Source organism: Astyanax mexicanus, chromosome 24 (genome assembly GCF_023375975.1).
Source record: "Astyanax mexicanus isolate ESR-SI-001 chromosome 24, AstMex3_surface, whole genome shotgun sequence".
In the NCBI taxonomy this organism is placed as follows: Eukaryota; Metazoa; Chordata; class Actinopteri; order Characiformes; family Acestrorhamphidae; genus Astyanax; species Astyanax mexicanus.
In genome coordinates this window covers 15601104-15617267 of record NC_064431.1, presented here as the reverse complement: position 1 = coordinate 15617267, position 16164 = coordinate 15601104, and the positions used below count along the sequence as shown (strand labels likewise).

At 35.8% G+C, this 16164-nt stretch overlaps 1 protein-coding gene across 2 annotated transcripts in view; it reads left to right on the top strand.

The window, feature by feature from the left end:
• The window catches only part of LOC103025997 (retinoic acid receptor gamma-A), a 97498-nt gene extending 81971 nt beyond the window's left edge, over positions 1–15527 (top strand). For both annotated transcript variants that reach the window (XM_049471896.1, XM_049471897.1), the window contains 7 exons: positions 264–412; positions 3675–3816; positions 6553–6716; positions 6851–7027; positions 8491–8695; positions 9648–9806; positions 12162–15527. In XM_049471896.1, the coding sequence (XP_049327853.1) occupies positions 264–412; positions 3675–3816; positions 6553–6716; positions 6851–7027; positions 8491–8695; positions 9648–9806; positions 12162–12490 (1325 nt within the window). In that variant the 3' untranslated portion in view covers positions 12491–15527. The remainder of the gene's footprint in view (positions 1–263; positions 413–3674; positions 3817–6552; positions 6717–6850; positions 7028–8490; positions 8696–9647; positions 9807–12161) is intronic.
• Positions 15528–16164: the final 637 nt, after the last annotated feature.

Here is a 16164-nt window from a genome sequence, read left to right as displayed (position 1 = left end):
TGGAACTGGCACTAATCAGGACTGCCCCAGAAAATGAAGAGCAAAAGTTTCTTCAATTGTTTAGGATACGTTTATTACAGTTACCAGCCTCAGAAACTGAGTATTTTGATTGTTTAACACTTTTAATTTACTACATAATCTAAACTTTTGACGGGTACTGTATAATATCCTAATAGAGCGTAAATCTTAATTATTATTGTGGACCTCAGTTATTTAGTGAATATAATTACAGTGTATTAATTATTGTGTCTGTCTCTCTGCAGCGGTGGAAACTCAGAGTACCAGTTCGGAGGAGATGGTGCCCAGCTCGCCGTCCCCGCCCCCTCCCCCGCGCGTCTATAAGCCCTGTTTCGTGTGCCAGGACAAGTCCTCGGGGTACCACTACGGAGTCAGCTCCTGCGAAGGCTGCAAGGTGAGGAGCTCCGCCCACTGGGGGGCATCAAACCAATGCCCATCTCACTACTGCCCACCCACCTCTGCCTATCTGACCCATATAGCTCCTTAATTACAGACAGTATAACAGCTAGCTGTGATTCAGATCAGAGCAGCAGTGCCGGATGTGGTTCAGGTCACTGGGTTCTGTTGATTGGGTTGCCAGGTCAGCAGGTTCAGTGCAGGCTGAATCAGTCCAGCGCAATTTAGCACAAACCTGTGCTTATCCATACCAGTTTTACCAGCAGAACAACGTGCAGAATACAGTATCTAGAACCTGAGTAATGTATTGATGAAGTTAGGTTATAATAGCAATCAATTTTTGTGTTTATTATGACCAATGTCTGTCATTTTGGTTGATGTGGGTATTTGTACCCACAACCAGAGGTGGAGAAAGTACTGAAAAATTGTAATTAAGTAACAGTACCCTTACTAAAATTCTATTCAAGTAAAAGTAAAAGTACCCATCTAAAAATCTACTCGAGTAAAAGTAAAAAAGTACTCAATTTAAAATGTTCTCTGAGTAAAAGTTACAAAGTTACTTTTAATTATTTGATGTAAAAAAGTAAAAACAAATCATAAATTAAATCGTTTTTAATTAATTATTATTTCACATAATAATTTGGACCTTTCAGGCAGTATTTTTCAGACCACCTCATAAAACAAGTGGCATAGGTTTCTATGATCCATTTTTTTCTTCACTATTAAATGTTTATGGTAATATAGGTGACTATAAACTGTAATTTTATAGTTTTACAGTTCATTATTATTTTTTAACTTGCCATTGCTATGCTTTAACTGCTATTTACAGGTTTGTTTTAACATTCAAGCAGATTGTTTAATGATAAAAATACTTACACCACATCAGGAGTTTTTTCTAAAGTAGCGAAGTAAATTACTTTTGTCAAAATGTATTTGAGTAAAAGTAAAATTACCTATTTTAAAAACTACTTTAATTACAAATTACTCATAAAATCTACTCAATTACAGTAACTTGAGAAAATGCTTTCCACCACTGCCCACAACCTTCTGACAACAGAGCTAAATCTACACAGTTGACCACTGGAAGACCCAATGTAACAGTGTGGGTCTACAATTTGAAGAATTATAGTATATAACAGACTATGAAGGAAAACATAATGAATCATGTAGTAACAAACCAAGAGCATTTTGATGTCTCTTACCTGGGAAGCTCTTAACTTGCTGTTTTTAAGGCTGGTAACTCTGACTTTGAACTTATCCTGTGCAACAGAGAAAACTCTTGCTCTTGATATCCTGGTCCGTCCTGATGAGTGCCAGTTTCATCAAAACGTTTTTGATGGTCTTTCGACTGCACTTGATTATACTTGACATTAAGAGAATTAATACTTGAGAATGAATTTTTTGTTTGCTTAGTTGAGTGGTTCTCGTCACAATATGGATTAAATCATTAAACAAATAGGGTTATTCCTATATGTATACCTATATGTATACCAACTCTACCCCTTCACAGCTTTACAAGTGATGCTCTCAAACACATTAGACCTGAATTATCTCTAGTGATGGAAACAAACTTTTTGTTTATTGAAAATATGTGCAGTGGGACAGAACAGTACAGTGGTTAATGTGAAACACAAATATAGACCATATACACATAAAAAATACACATATAACAATAAACCTAATTATGCCGAACTGAGATTCAATATAGGGAAAAGAGAAATCACAAAAAAATAAACAATTGTAGTTATTTTTTTTATATATATATTTTTTTTTTTTAAGAAGAAGAAGCCTGTTACAAAAAAGTTCTAAATGTGTTGATAACATTTGACCATATGATTTGGGGTTACTCACTTGTGTTAGATATTGCATGTGTTAAATGGCATTATAAAAAGTGAAATAAATGTATTTAATGTTATAATTAATAACTATAATTAATTAGTAACGGTCATTCATCTGATATATAAACTAATGTATAAAACGTTACTTTACAATACATGATAGATATGCACCATTCTGTAGGCCTTCTATAAATAAATGAAAAAAAGTTGGCTGGGCAGTTTGGGGTTATGTGATCAGGTGCTGCCCCCTAGTGGTCGCTTTATTAGTATTACAGCATTAATGAACTTCTGTTTTGGACTGTACTATAGTTGGGTCCATCATTCTGGTACTGACTCATAAGGGTTATTGATTAATACTAAGATTTATTGATTAACACTAATGGTCTGATTATCCTATTAATCTTATATAAATCAGATAACCCTTTGGAAAGCTGGTTAAGTTGATTAATCTGTTTTACCAGTATTTTAAAGATTATAAATAGTATGTTTTCAGTTTGACCAAATTGACAGTTGACTGGAAAAGCTTTTAGATCAATTTAGTCAGGATAGTCATGCTGGTCACCCTGTATGGTCAAAGTAATGATATTTAAAAATAAATAAAAAAAAGAATATTAATTTAGGAAAAGGAAACAAAAATGTAAAGAATGAACTAGACTTTTACAAAATGCAAGTTAATTTGTATAGCACTTTTCATACAAAGGGGCAATTCAAATCTATAAGAAATTAAATAAAACTAAACTAAAAGAACGAAATCTAACATTTTAAACAGAGAATTATACTTAATAAACTTATATATAAGAAATACATTTAGGCATAATACAGAACAATGTTAAAAGAAACTTACAAGACATTATAATTAAAATAATAAAAAAACGTAAGAAAAACTAAGAAAAGAAAGAAAAATAATTAAAATAAAATTTAAGACCTGAATTAAAATTAGCAGTCGATTATCAGTAAAAGTGAAATACAAGAAATAAAGTACTAAATATGTGCAAAAACCAAGTTCAACAGTTTGGAAAACACAGAGAAACATATACATTGGTGTGAAGAAGTATTTGCCCCCTACAGATTTCTTTTTTTGTTTTTACTTTTTTGTCATTCTGATATTTTTCTGATTATCAAACAAACGTCAATATCAAATATGACCTGAGTAAATATAATAAGCATTATATTTACATAATAAAAAAAATATATATCTAAAAATAATAATTGTATTTATTAAAGAATATTTACCCAAAGTCCTTGGGATCATCAAGATGTTCTTTGGCAAATGTGAGATAGAGACCATTTTCAACCAGTCTCTTTCTTATTACTGAATCAATAACATTGACCCCAACTGATGAAGTGTGACCTACAGTTTTTAAATGTTTTTTTATGACCTCCTTTTTGTAACCACATTTTCCCCTCCTCATCCTGTTTCAGGGCTTCTTTCGTCGCAGTATCCAGAAGAACATGGTGTACACCTGCCACAGGGACAAGAACTGCCAGATCAATAAAGTTACCCGCAACCGCTGCCAGTACTGCCGCCTACAGAAGTGCTTCGAGGTTGGCATGTCTAAAGAAGGTGAGATCATTTACAATAAAGTAAATTAATCATTTTGTTCGTAATGGTTTAATATTAAAAGGGGGGACTTAAATACTGCAGTTAATACTGTATAATCCAGTAGAGAGTGTCAGACCTAGATCTGACATTCCAGCAGTTTCTGAGAGTAAGCTAAGGTCATCTGAAAAAAGGTAAGTGAAAACGCTAATGCTGAATGCAATGCGTTCTACTTAACAATTTAGTAGAAAGTCTTTCCTCCTGGACAGTAGAGACAGTTAGAGATTAAACAACAAAAAGCAGGATAAACTCTTTTTTATTAACCTTGATATATTTAACACTAAACAGTGATAATTCAGGTGGCTTGAGTTGATTCATCATAAAATTCATTCTTTGATTTTCATCACTCATTCATCAACCATTTATACAAATAAATCAGTTCTTAAATACGTTTTTGTAACAAAAAATCTGATGATTGGGAGATCACTGGTTCGAATCCCGGTCATGCAGCTAGCCATCAGCATTAGACCCGAGTGAGCACATTGGGCCTTGCTCTCTCTGGATGGGTAGATGGCGCTTTTTCCCTTCATCTCTCCTAGGGTGATGTTGATCAGCACAGTTCGTCTGTGAGCTGATGTATCAGAGCCGAGTCGCTGCACTTTCCTCCAAGCGCGCTGTAATGCTACTCAACAATGCCGCATCAGCAACAGTTGGAAAAGAGGCGGTGGCTGACTTCACATCTATCAGAAGAGGCATGTGCTAGTCTTCACCCTCCTTGTGTTATGGCTTCACTTGTGATGGGGGATATACAGCTGAGTAACAGCTGAATAGCAGCTGAATGGGTGGGACAATTAGCCTAGCTAAATTAGGAGAAAATGGGAAAAATTAGAAATAAATAAAAAAGAAGAATCTGATATTCACAATTTATTTTTAAATCTAATACTAAGAACAGAATGTTAGAACACTCCATACCAGTGTAGGCACATGCAAACAATTAGCTATATTTTCTAAGTCTGTTCATTATAAGTTGATAAAGTATATTATTTTGAATGTATTGATCTTTTTAAGTAGTCCATATATATATATATATATATATATATATATATATATTTTTTTTTTTATAATTTTGAACGCTGAATATTTTGTGAATACTTAGTTATGTACAGTTGCAGTTTCCAGTGAAACCATTCCTTTTAACCCCTACTGGTTAAACAGCTAATGTGTCGTTCAGTGAAAAACGTCTCTGTACGACATTTAGAATGAATTCAGTGGTATTTCTGGTTTAAAGCCGTTTCTTTTCCACTTTATGTGTAACCTTGGGCTTTAGTATGACTCAGTATCCTCAAACCCAGCCCCAGTTATCCTTATCATTCCTAATGCGTGTCTCTGATTGGTTATAAAGCTCAGTGTGTGCTGTGGTGAACTGGGAAAGACCTTCCTGTGACTCCAGTCCAACAGCGTCCCACACTTTCCTTCCTTTCAGGATGTCCAGGCCGAGCCGAGGCCAGCAGGAGCAGCATCAGCTATCACTTATTTATTTATTTACTACTTTTTTTTCTTAATATATGTCAAAATCATTGTAGTAATTAGTAATTATATGTCTGTTTGTACATTCTGTGCACAAAAGGACAAACAGTTCTACAGTATAGAACATGAAGGGTTATTTCACCAGTAAACCCTTTTTTTTGTTGCTGTATAGACATTTTTTTAAATGTTCATTTAATAAAGGTTTTCAAGCTCATATTCATTTAAAAACAACAAAACTAATGTTTTAACTCAGAAAGGGTTTAGAAATCAAAATTTGGTGGAATAACCCTGATTTTTTATCATAGCTTTTATGTGTCACGATACACACTCCACCAGTCTTTTACACTACTTTTCGGTGATCTTCAAGTTGATTGGTGGCTTGTGTTCATCCATCTTTCTCTTGATTACATTCCAGAGGTTTTATACATTAATATAGTTTTGTTTCTATGTATATATAATATTTAAAAAACTTCCATATTTCAAACTGAACAAATCCTAGAGTGGTACTTAAACAGGTTTTTTATAGTTTTTTAAACATTAGATTTAAATATAAAATATATTAAATATACTGTAATCTTTAATTTTGTTTTATTTTGTTGAATACAGTTATTGACAAAAAGGCAGGTATATAAATATGAAAGTTCTCTCACTCTCTCTCTCTTACTTTCTCGTTATTTTTCTCTCACTTTCTTGTTCTCTCTTTTGTTCACTCTCTCACTCTCTTACTCTCTCATTCTCTCTTTCGCTGGTTCTCTGTCTCTTTCTCTTGTTCTTTGTCTCTCTCTTGTTCTCTCTGTTTGTCTCTCTCATTCTCTTTCTTTCTGTCTTTCTCACTTGTTCTCTCTCTTTCTCTCTCTCGTTCTTTCTGTCATTCTCTCTCTTTAATTCTCTCTCACTCTCATTCTCTCTCTTGTTCTCCCTCTGTGTTTCTCTCTTATTCGATGTCAAAATGCAGCTCCTAGACCCGCCCATCATTCAGGCTTTTGACTGACAGGCAGGTTAGATGGATACATTAAAAGTAACATTCCTAAAACTAAAAACATTACCAGAATGTTTATAGCGTTAAATTAAAGAAAAATTACAAAATTAAAAGCATAAAAAAACTGAAAATATTTAGAAAACGTTCCACTAACAAAATGGTCAGCTGCTTGGGAACCAGTGCTTTGAAGCTGTGAACTGGGTTTATAGCTTGATATAAACATTGAATTCTCTCTTTCTCTCTCTCTTTATTAGCGGTGCGGAATGACCGGAATAAGAAGAAGAAGGATGTGAAGGAGGAGGTGGTCCTGCCTGAAAGCTACGAGCTGAGTGGAGAACTGGAGGAGTTGATCAACAAAATCAGCAAAGCCCACCGTGAAACCTTCCCGTCGCTGTGTCAGCTGGGCAAATACACTACTGTGAGTTATAGAGCCGACAAAACCATAATTACTAATAAAAGTATTTTAATAACATAATTACTAACATTATTAGTTGTGGTATTTGCATTTCAGAGAATATAAACTCCAGTGTTCTCCATCTTTTCCCTGTGCAGAACTCCAGTGCCGACCACAGGGTTCAGCTGGATCTGGGTTTGTGGGATAAGTTCAGTGAGCTCTCCACTAAGTGCATTATAAAGATAGTAGATTTCGCCAAGCAGCTGCCCGGATTCACCACCCTCACCATCGCAGACCAAATCACCCTGCTCAAATCTGCCTGCCTCGACATCCTGGTAAGACTCCATACATCACTATAAACTCTGCTGTGTTATTATTCATAACCTCCACTTTTATTCCATTTATTTTTATTATGAAATGAGCAGTTTGCCATCAAAAACTATAATAAAAAATATGGAAAGGAACTTTTTGATTCACAACCAGCAGCAAACAATCTTCTGAGCCTGTTGCTAAAGTTATCTAGCTAGTTGCTAGCTTTAATTCTCTCCCCGGTAACATTAGTGTGTTAGCTAGCTCATTGCTAAGGTTAGCTAGCTCATTGCTAATTGTAGTTCTCTCCCCGGTAACATTAGTACTTAGCTAGCTTGTTGCTAAGGTTAGCCAGCTAATTTCTAGCTTTTGTTCGCTCCCTGGTAACATTAGTATTTAGCTTGCTCATCACTAAGGTTAGCTAGGTCATTGCTAAGGTTAACAAGCTTGTTACTAACTTTAGTTCTCTCCCTGGTAATATTAGTATGTTAGCTAGCTCATCGCTAAGGTTAGCTAGCTTATCGCTAAAGTTAGCTAGCCAGTTGCTAGCTTTAGTAACATTATTGCCTTAGCTAGCTCATCGCTAAGGTTAACTAGCTTATTGCTAAGGTTAGCTAGCGCTTTACTAATGGTAGTTCTCTCCCTGGTAACATTAGTATTTTAGTTAGCTTGTTGCTAAGGTTAGCCAGCTCATCACTAGCTTTAGTTCTTTCCCTGGTAACATTAGTATTTTAGCTAGCTCATTGCTAAGGTTAGCTAGCTCGTCGCTAGCTTTAGTTCTCTCCCCAGTAACATTTGTGTGTTAACTAGCTCATTGCTAAGGTTAGCTAGTTTTTCGCTAGCTTAAGTTCTCTCCCCAGTAACATTTGTGTGTTAACTAGCTCATTGCTAAGGCTAGCTAGCTAATCGATAAAATTATCTAGCTTGTTGCTAAAGTTAACAAGCTTTTCACTAACTTTAGTTCTCTCCCTGGTAACATTAGTATGTTAGATAGCTCATTGCTAGCTTAAGTTCTCTCTCTGTTATTAGTATGTCAACTAGCCCGTCGCTGAGGTTAGCTAGCTTGTCACTAACTTTAGTTCTCTCCCTGGTAACATTAGGTCGCTATGGTTTTAGGCACACAGAGAAAGGACTGATTCAGTCTGTTTGAATGAATTGTTGATGTTTAGTAATGATAGATAAAAGGTTTAGTTTCTAATGAACTTCAGACAGAGGACTCAGCTGGTCTCGTCTACAGTCTTCGAGTCCACCTGACCCCGAGACAGAGACAAGATCGATTCAAAACAAGGTTGATTTCGAGACGAGACTGAGACCGCTTGTTTATGGCCTGGAGACTCCAGGACTACAACACTAGCTCCTACTGCAGCAAAATTAGACAAACTTCTTCTAATACTGATTGGAATATTGGACAAGGAAGAGTATACTTGTAGAATAGAAAACTGGTAGAGATAAGGTAATTTATTTCATTATTATTTTTTTTTTTTCTTAGATGTTGCGGATCTGTACGAGGTACACCCCGGAGCAGGACACCATGACCTTCTCGGACGGTCTGACCCTCAACCGAACCCAAATGCACAACGCCGGGTTCGGACCGCTCACTGACCTCGTGTTTGCCTTCGCTGGCCAGCTACTTCCTCTAGAGATGGACGATACAGAGACTGGCCTCCTCAGCGCCATCTGCCTTATCTGTGGAGGTACTGGAGTCACCCACATTAGCCACAAACTGTAAAAGTCATTAGTGGTCTTGGGTATTCTATTTGAAATTTGCAGCTAGCCAAATGAAGTGCAAATACCTGTATGCTGTCCTCAATAAAGGTTGTTTCAGCTAAAAAGCTAGTATAACATAATATATTCCAGTCTTGCATCTTCCATAGATGTTGTCTGGCACCTCTACTCACAGAAAATTAAACCTTTTTTTTTTTTTTTTTTTTTTACATGTTTGTGTTCATCAACCGATGAGCAGATTAGTCTAAGGTGAATCAGCATGCTATGTTTTTTTTAAGTAAAGTGGTCAATAATATGCATTATGAACCAAACCAAACAAAATGAAATGTAATATTGAATACTGGACATTTCAGGAGATTTTTATTAATTGTGCCATGTTTATCTTACCTTTAAAACAACAAATGTAAAACTATTTCTTGAGCACTGAATATTTTTATCATACCAGCAAAAAAAAATCAGCAAAGCACAACATGACTTTAAATATTTTTTTACCAATATTTATTTATTTTAATTATTCCACAGGGACAATGCACATTAACCAACATTTCTGTTTCTACATCAATGTAAATGCACCAGATTTAGCTAAAAAGGTAATTTTCTTCTGTAGTCCCTAGGCAGGTTGTAGGCAGTGTCAAAATCTCAATAAAAATTGCAAAACCTCACCACACACACACAATGTACATACACAGTGTACATAGAGTACCATAAACATTCCATAATTTATATACGGCCATCACTCTTTTTTTTTTACTTATTAGGCTGAATGACAAAGGTGTTTTTTTTGCCATTTTCTGTGGAATAATTTTGGTTGCCAAATATTCAGTGCATCCCTAGTCTCAGGGTCTCAGAGTAAGGTTCTGTCATTGATCGTTCTGATGTTGACTGCTCATCACTCATGACTGGTTTTCTGGGTTTGTTCAGATCGTATGGACCTGGAGGAGCCTCAGAAAGTGGACCGGTTGCAGGAGCCTCTGCTGGAGGCGTTAAAGATCTACGCCAGAAGACGGCGCCCCAACAAACCCCACATGTTCCCCCGCATGCTCATGAAGGTCACCGACCTCCGAGGCATCAGCACTAAAGGTCAGCACATATGTGTACACACCATTATTAACCAATTAGACTTGTTAACATTAGTGTAAAACTGGTTAAAGACGTCCAAACTGCTGGCAGTACCACTCGAGGTATGCCTGGTACTCGCTGGTTGTGCAGACGTGTGAGGTGTTCTCTGCAGCGAGGGAGGGTATTGCATATGTATTAGCTCATTTTAAGACAACCTGTAATCAGTCATTAGATGTTTTCAGACTGGTTTTGTAAAGCTCGCCTTTGGAAAAAGATAAAATGAACCTTTTCTCCATATTTTGAGGGAACTACCAGATACGCCCACTGCTCTCTGATTGGCTGCACTGAGACTCAAATGTTGTGAATGTGAAACGGAAGGAAGAGTAGGATTGCAATTCTAGGAAGAGAAACATTGCCAGAAACAATAAATGATTAACAATGTACAGACTGATATGAGCAATCTTTATTGAGCTACAAATACAGAGGTAATATATATTAATGCATGTGTAACATCTGGCAATATGCTAGATGTCTCAGCATGGAGTCGTAGTGTGGTTGTTCCTGCAGATTGTACTGTAGGGTAACAGTAGTGTTAAAATCACATTTAATTAGCATCCCACACATTTTCAATCAGGGATTGGTCTGTTGATATACTTTATATGTATAGTATGTTGACAGGTATTGTCTTGTTGGAATAGCAGACTGGATTGTGTGGTTAGAAAAGAATGTTAGGCCACTGGTTGCATGAACTCATTAGCATAATTTTGGGCTGTCAAGGTGCTTTTAATAAAGTACACTACCTAGAAAATTTCTGTTGTTTTAGTATGTATAAAAAAAAACTTATTTATTTTTTGTAAATTTACTGTTACTGTGTAAAAACAAAAGATTGCATATTTTGGACAAATATTAAGTTAAAAAAAATGTCAGGTCAATGTTTAAAGTATTGAATTCTCAGTAAATATATGGAAAAATATACATCTAAAAACAGAACCTTACATATGTTGGACATTGTATTTTATAGTTGTTGTATTTCCATGACATTAATACCTACTGGTATCCAAAGGTATGCTAGCTAACTAGCTAACTTAACTAACATTAATACCTACTGGTAACCAAAAGGTATGCTAGCTAACTAGCTAACTTAACTCACATTAATACCTACTGGTAACCAAAGGTATGCTAGCTAACAAGCTAACTTAATAAACATTAATACCTACTGGTATCCAAAGCTATGCTAGCTAACTACCTAACTTAACTAACATTAATACCTACTGGTATTTAAAACTATGTTAGCTAACTACCTAACTTAACTAACATTAACACCTACTGGTAACCAAAGGTATGCTAGCGAACTACCTAACTTAACTAACATTAATATCTACTGGTATCCAAAGGTATGCTAGCTAACTAGCTTACTTAACTAACATTAATACCTACTGGTATCCAAAGCTATGCTAGCTAACTAGCTAACTTAACTAACATTAATACCTACTGGTATTTAAAACTATGTTAGCTAACTACCTAACTTAACTAACATTAATACCTACTGGTATCCAAAGGTATGCTAGCTAACTAGCTTACTTAACTAACATTAACACCTACTGGTATCCAAAGCTATGCTAGCTAACTAGCTAACTTAACTAACATTAATACCTACTGGTATTTAAAACTATGTTAGCTAACTACCTAACTTAACTAACATTAATACCTACTGGTATCCAAAGGTATGCTAGCTAACTACCTAACTTAACTAACATTAATACCTACTGGTATCCAAAGGTATGCTAGCTAACTACCTAACTTAACTAACATTAATACCTACGTAGTAGGGAATAAGTAGTTACGCTAGATAGCTAATTACTTAATGTTAATACCTTTTGGTATACTTAGCCATGCTAACTAGCTAGCTAACTTAACTAACATTATTATTTACCTGTATACGTCGCCATGCTAACTTGCTAGCTAACTTAACTAATGTTAATAACCAGTAGCTATGCTAGCTAGTGTGCTACCTTGACAAAGACATACAATAATACATTCTAATACCTTCTTAAATTAAAATGTTGAGTAAGTTAGTTATCTAAATTATTAAGTAACATGATAATATGTAGCTATATTTAAGATCATTTTAGTTCACATTTGCAGCTTACCAACTACGACTGCAGATAGCAGTGATAAAGCAGAGGAATGTGCTTATTTACAAAAATTACTTTTTCCATAAAGCAAGAATACAGGACAGTTTTTTTTATTAAAAACTGATACTCTTACTGTAAAATTACAGATATTTTTTTACAGTGGTCAGTAGTCTAACAGTGGTCTAGCATGTTATTGTTTTGGAGATACAAGGTTTGATACATTTTGTTGGCTTGTATTTAGGAGCAGAACGAGCCATCACACTGAAGATGGAGATCCCGGGCCCCATGCCTCCTCTGATCCGTGAGATGCTGGAGAACCCGGAGGCCTTCGAGGATAGCAGCGACTCCGGGGATAGTGCAGCAGCAGCCGCCCCGCTACCACCCCCCGCCATCCAGGCCATCAAACGGGAGCGGGACGAGGACTCGGCACCCGACGAGGAGGAGGATGAGGAGGATGACAGCAGGGAAGAGGACAGGGAGAGGGGCGGGGACAGTGAGGATGAAAACTGGAACCTTCCGCAGGTAGAAGTGGGCGGGGCCAGGAAAAACACCACGGGCAGAGCACAGTGATTGGTGAAGACTGTTGAAGGTGTGTGAGTGAGTGTGTGTGTGTGTGTGTGCAGGAGTGATTTTATGATATTTTGGGATTTAAGATGTATAATTTATGTGGACCCCAAACAAAAACACCAAACACTACAAATATTGCAAAACAACAACAAGCATTAATGTATAGGAATATATATGTACTGTATAGCTTATAGTAAACTGTATACCCGTAAAGACGGCACCCCAAGAACCATCAGGGCTGTGTTCAAAAGGCCAGCCCAAATAAGATTTTGATATCGGCATATGTAGATAGATTTTTGATATCCTGAAATTTTTATCTTATTATAATCCAAATCACATTGAAGGGTGGTTTAAAATGATATTATAATCCGATTTGTACAGATGCTTCTCAGTCTGGATTGCTCAGGATGCTCAAATTTCTCGGATTGCAATGAACATTTTGCGTCACTCATAACGACCTCCTCGCAATCAAATCCAGAGTGACGGGTCCAAGAAGAGTGCCAAAAGTTAGTAATGCTGACCTCCATACTACAGCAACCCATGCAGATACTCATGTGATGTTCAGATAGACAAATCTGATAATAGTGCAGATGATAGTGTGAACAGATCTGATTTTTGACATAATTTCAGAAAAAAGTCTTTAATTAGAATGTTTGAAAGTTAAATTGGATATAAACTAAAAACATAGCACTACAAATCAGTCTGAATGAGTCAAAAAGCTAAAAATCAAAGTGACCAAGACCAGTGCCATTTATATATCATAAAGAAATCAGGATGCCAAATATTTAAAGGGCCCATACCATACAACCAGAATTGTTATTGTTTTTTTGTTTTTTAAACCTTGTTAAACTAAACTAACTTTTAATTAATTGTAAATGCCTTTACATTACTCTAAATACTCTAAGCTGCATAAGTTTAGGCTGCAAGTTTCAGCTGCTATGTCAAAAATGCACTTTAAAAGTGACAGATTCTTCATATACAGTGTTTTTAAGGACGGGTTTATCCGTCCACAGCCCTCAGTTACACACAGTAACCAGATGATGTACAACATGAAGTGAAACATGAAAAACAGCACCATGAAACCTATCTATTTTTTAAAAGATATAACTATAATTCATTTCTGTAAGAAAAAAAAGAACGTTAGACTGTTCCATATATTGGACCCAATGGTTTCTTCGTAGTTGGAGTCTTCATAGGACAGTCCTACTTAGGATCCGCTCCATACCTCTCAAGACTGCAGGCTAGACTTTGGGCTTATGCAGCCTGTATATTATATTATATATTCAGACTACAGTTACAGTGTTTACAGTGTAGCTTCACCCATTCACACTGAAACTATAAGTAGTGTATCAGCACTGCTTTATGAATGGGGCTCTTCAAAAGTTCTTGAATTGGTATATCGGTAGATTTGGTTTATTTTCATTAAAACATTTTGCTTTTAACACAAAACTATAACAATTAAAAATGTAGGATATGGGCCCTTTAAAATGTTGTAACAAATACAAACACAGGGAGTAGAATATCCCTCAAAATTCAGTTAAAAAGCAGGTCAAGCAACACAACAGCAAGCAAGGCTAAAACCCAGCTGCCATCAGATTTTTATCGTTATTGCTTTTTTTCTATCTTATGTAACTTTATTGTTGTTTTTCTTTGCACATGTGCAGTTATATTTAATATTCTGCACGCGTGCCAACTTCTTCCACCTGTGTTTTATGCATCATAATTATGATATGGTTATGCTACCTTGGTTCAAAACGATATATCACCAACTGGCAACTGGCAGAGCTGCATTTTAAGCTGAGTTTAGGGCTCCTGAGGGGATTCTGGGCTTTGAGCAACATTCTTTTCCTCCAAATCATCACTCAAGTTTTCTTTTTTCCTCCGTTTTGGAGGCTCGCCGCTCCACATTTCAGTTCTCGTCTTTGTCTGAACCGTTGGTCAGGAAGCGATATTTGTGTCAGAGCTTAATTTAATGGGACGGCTTCATGTGGAAAACAGAAAGTTCGGCGAAATGAGAGATTACTGCAGGGAAGAAATGCAGAACTGGTTTGGACCATCAAAGAAGCTTAAACTGGCTAGGATTCCTGGTGATACAGCAAATGAAGACCCTTTACTGAAGCCCCTCCTCTTTTATCAGACTGTCAAATCAGAATTTAACAACGTTAACCAGGGCTGGGCAGGTCTGACAAGCTCTCAGTATGTGCAAATATGTGTTTGATGACATGATAAATAAAGAGACAGGGCCTACTGATATAGCCTACACAGGATGTTCACGTGTTCATGTGTACAGTGTGTTAACAGTTAGTTTTGTTACACATTCTATGAATGGTATGTCTATTAGATTCTATAAACACACAAACATACTCATAACATTATAATGCATTCATAAGGCATTATAAAATTTCTTTATATACATTGCAGCCATGTTTTTTAATGCATTGTGATTATAATGCATCATAAGCTGTACTTGCAATATGTTACATCTGGATATGTATGGACATCTGACACTTGTACTTAAAGTGTACAACGACACATTATAAAACATTATAAATGAATATAAGCTATTATATTATATAACATAAGTATATTTCATGAGCAGTTATAAGTAGTTATAGCTTGTTTTGTTAAAGCAGCTTTGTTGGTGTTCTTAATTTTCACATGAAACATATTATAAACACAGCTGATTATCAATTATGATCACAATTCATAATGCATAATAAACATAGCTATAATGTCTTCCATATTTTTATAAATATTTATAGCCATATTTATAATGCTTTATGAATGCATTAGTTTTATACCAGTGTTAGTTTTCACTGCTTTTTAGAAAGCTGTGCAGCTGTTCAGAAATCATTAATTCAAACAGAAAATAATTAAATCTGTTACGTTACAGAAAGTGAAGTATTTTACTAACTTTCATTTAATGCTGGACTTTTTGACCAATTTTAGCCAATGTAACTGATCTAACTGAAGGCATGTAGCTAACAGCTTGTTTTTTTATATTTGTACTTTTAAGATTTATATATATATATATATATATACAGTTGTGGTCAAAAGTTTACATACACTTGTAAAAAAACATAATGTTATGGCTGTCTTGAGTTTTCAATAAGTTCTACAACTCTTATTTTTCTGTGATAGAGTGATCGGAACACATACATGTTTGTCACAAAAAACAGTCATAAAATTTGGTTCTTTCATAAATTTATTATGGGTCTGCTGAAAATGTCACCAAATCTGCTGGGTCAAAAATATACATACAGCAACAAAATTTGTCAATTTTGGTGATGTAGCGAGTTGTGTCAATCAAATTAGCTTCATGTCATGGCCTCTTCACTTCTTGTAAGTGATTCTGATTGACTACAGCTGTTGACTTCTCATGAGCCCATTTAAATAGGGCTCATTTGACCCAGTGATTAGACTCAGCTACAAAAGCTACAATGGGAAAGTCAAAGGAACTCAGTGTGGATCTGAAAAAGCGAATTATTGACTTGAACAAGTCAGGGAAGTCACTTGGAGCCATTTCAAAGCAGCTACAGGTCCCAAGAGCAACTGTGCAGACAATTATACGCAAGTATAAAGTGCATGGAACAGTTGTGTCACTGCCACGATCAGGAAGAAAACGCAAGCTATCACATGCTGCCGAGAGGAGATTGGTCAGGATGGTCAAGAGTCAA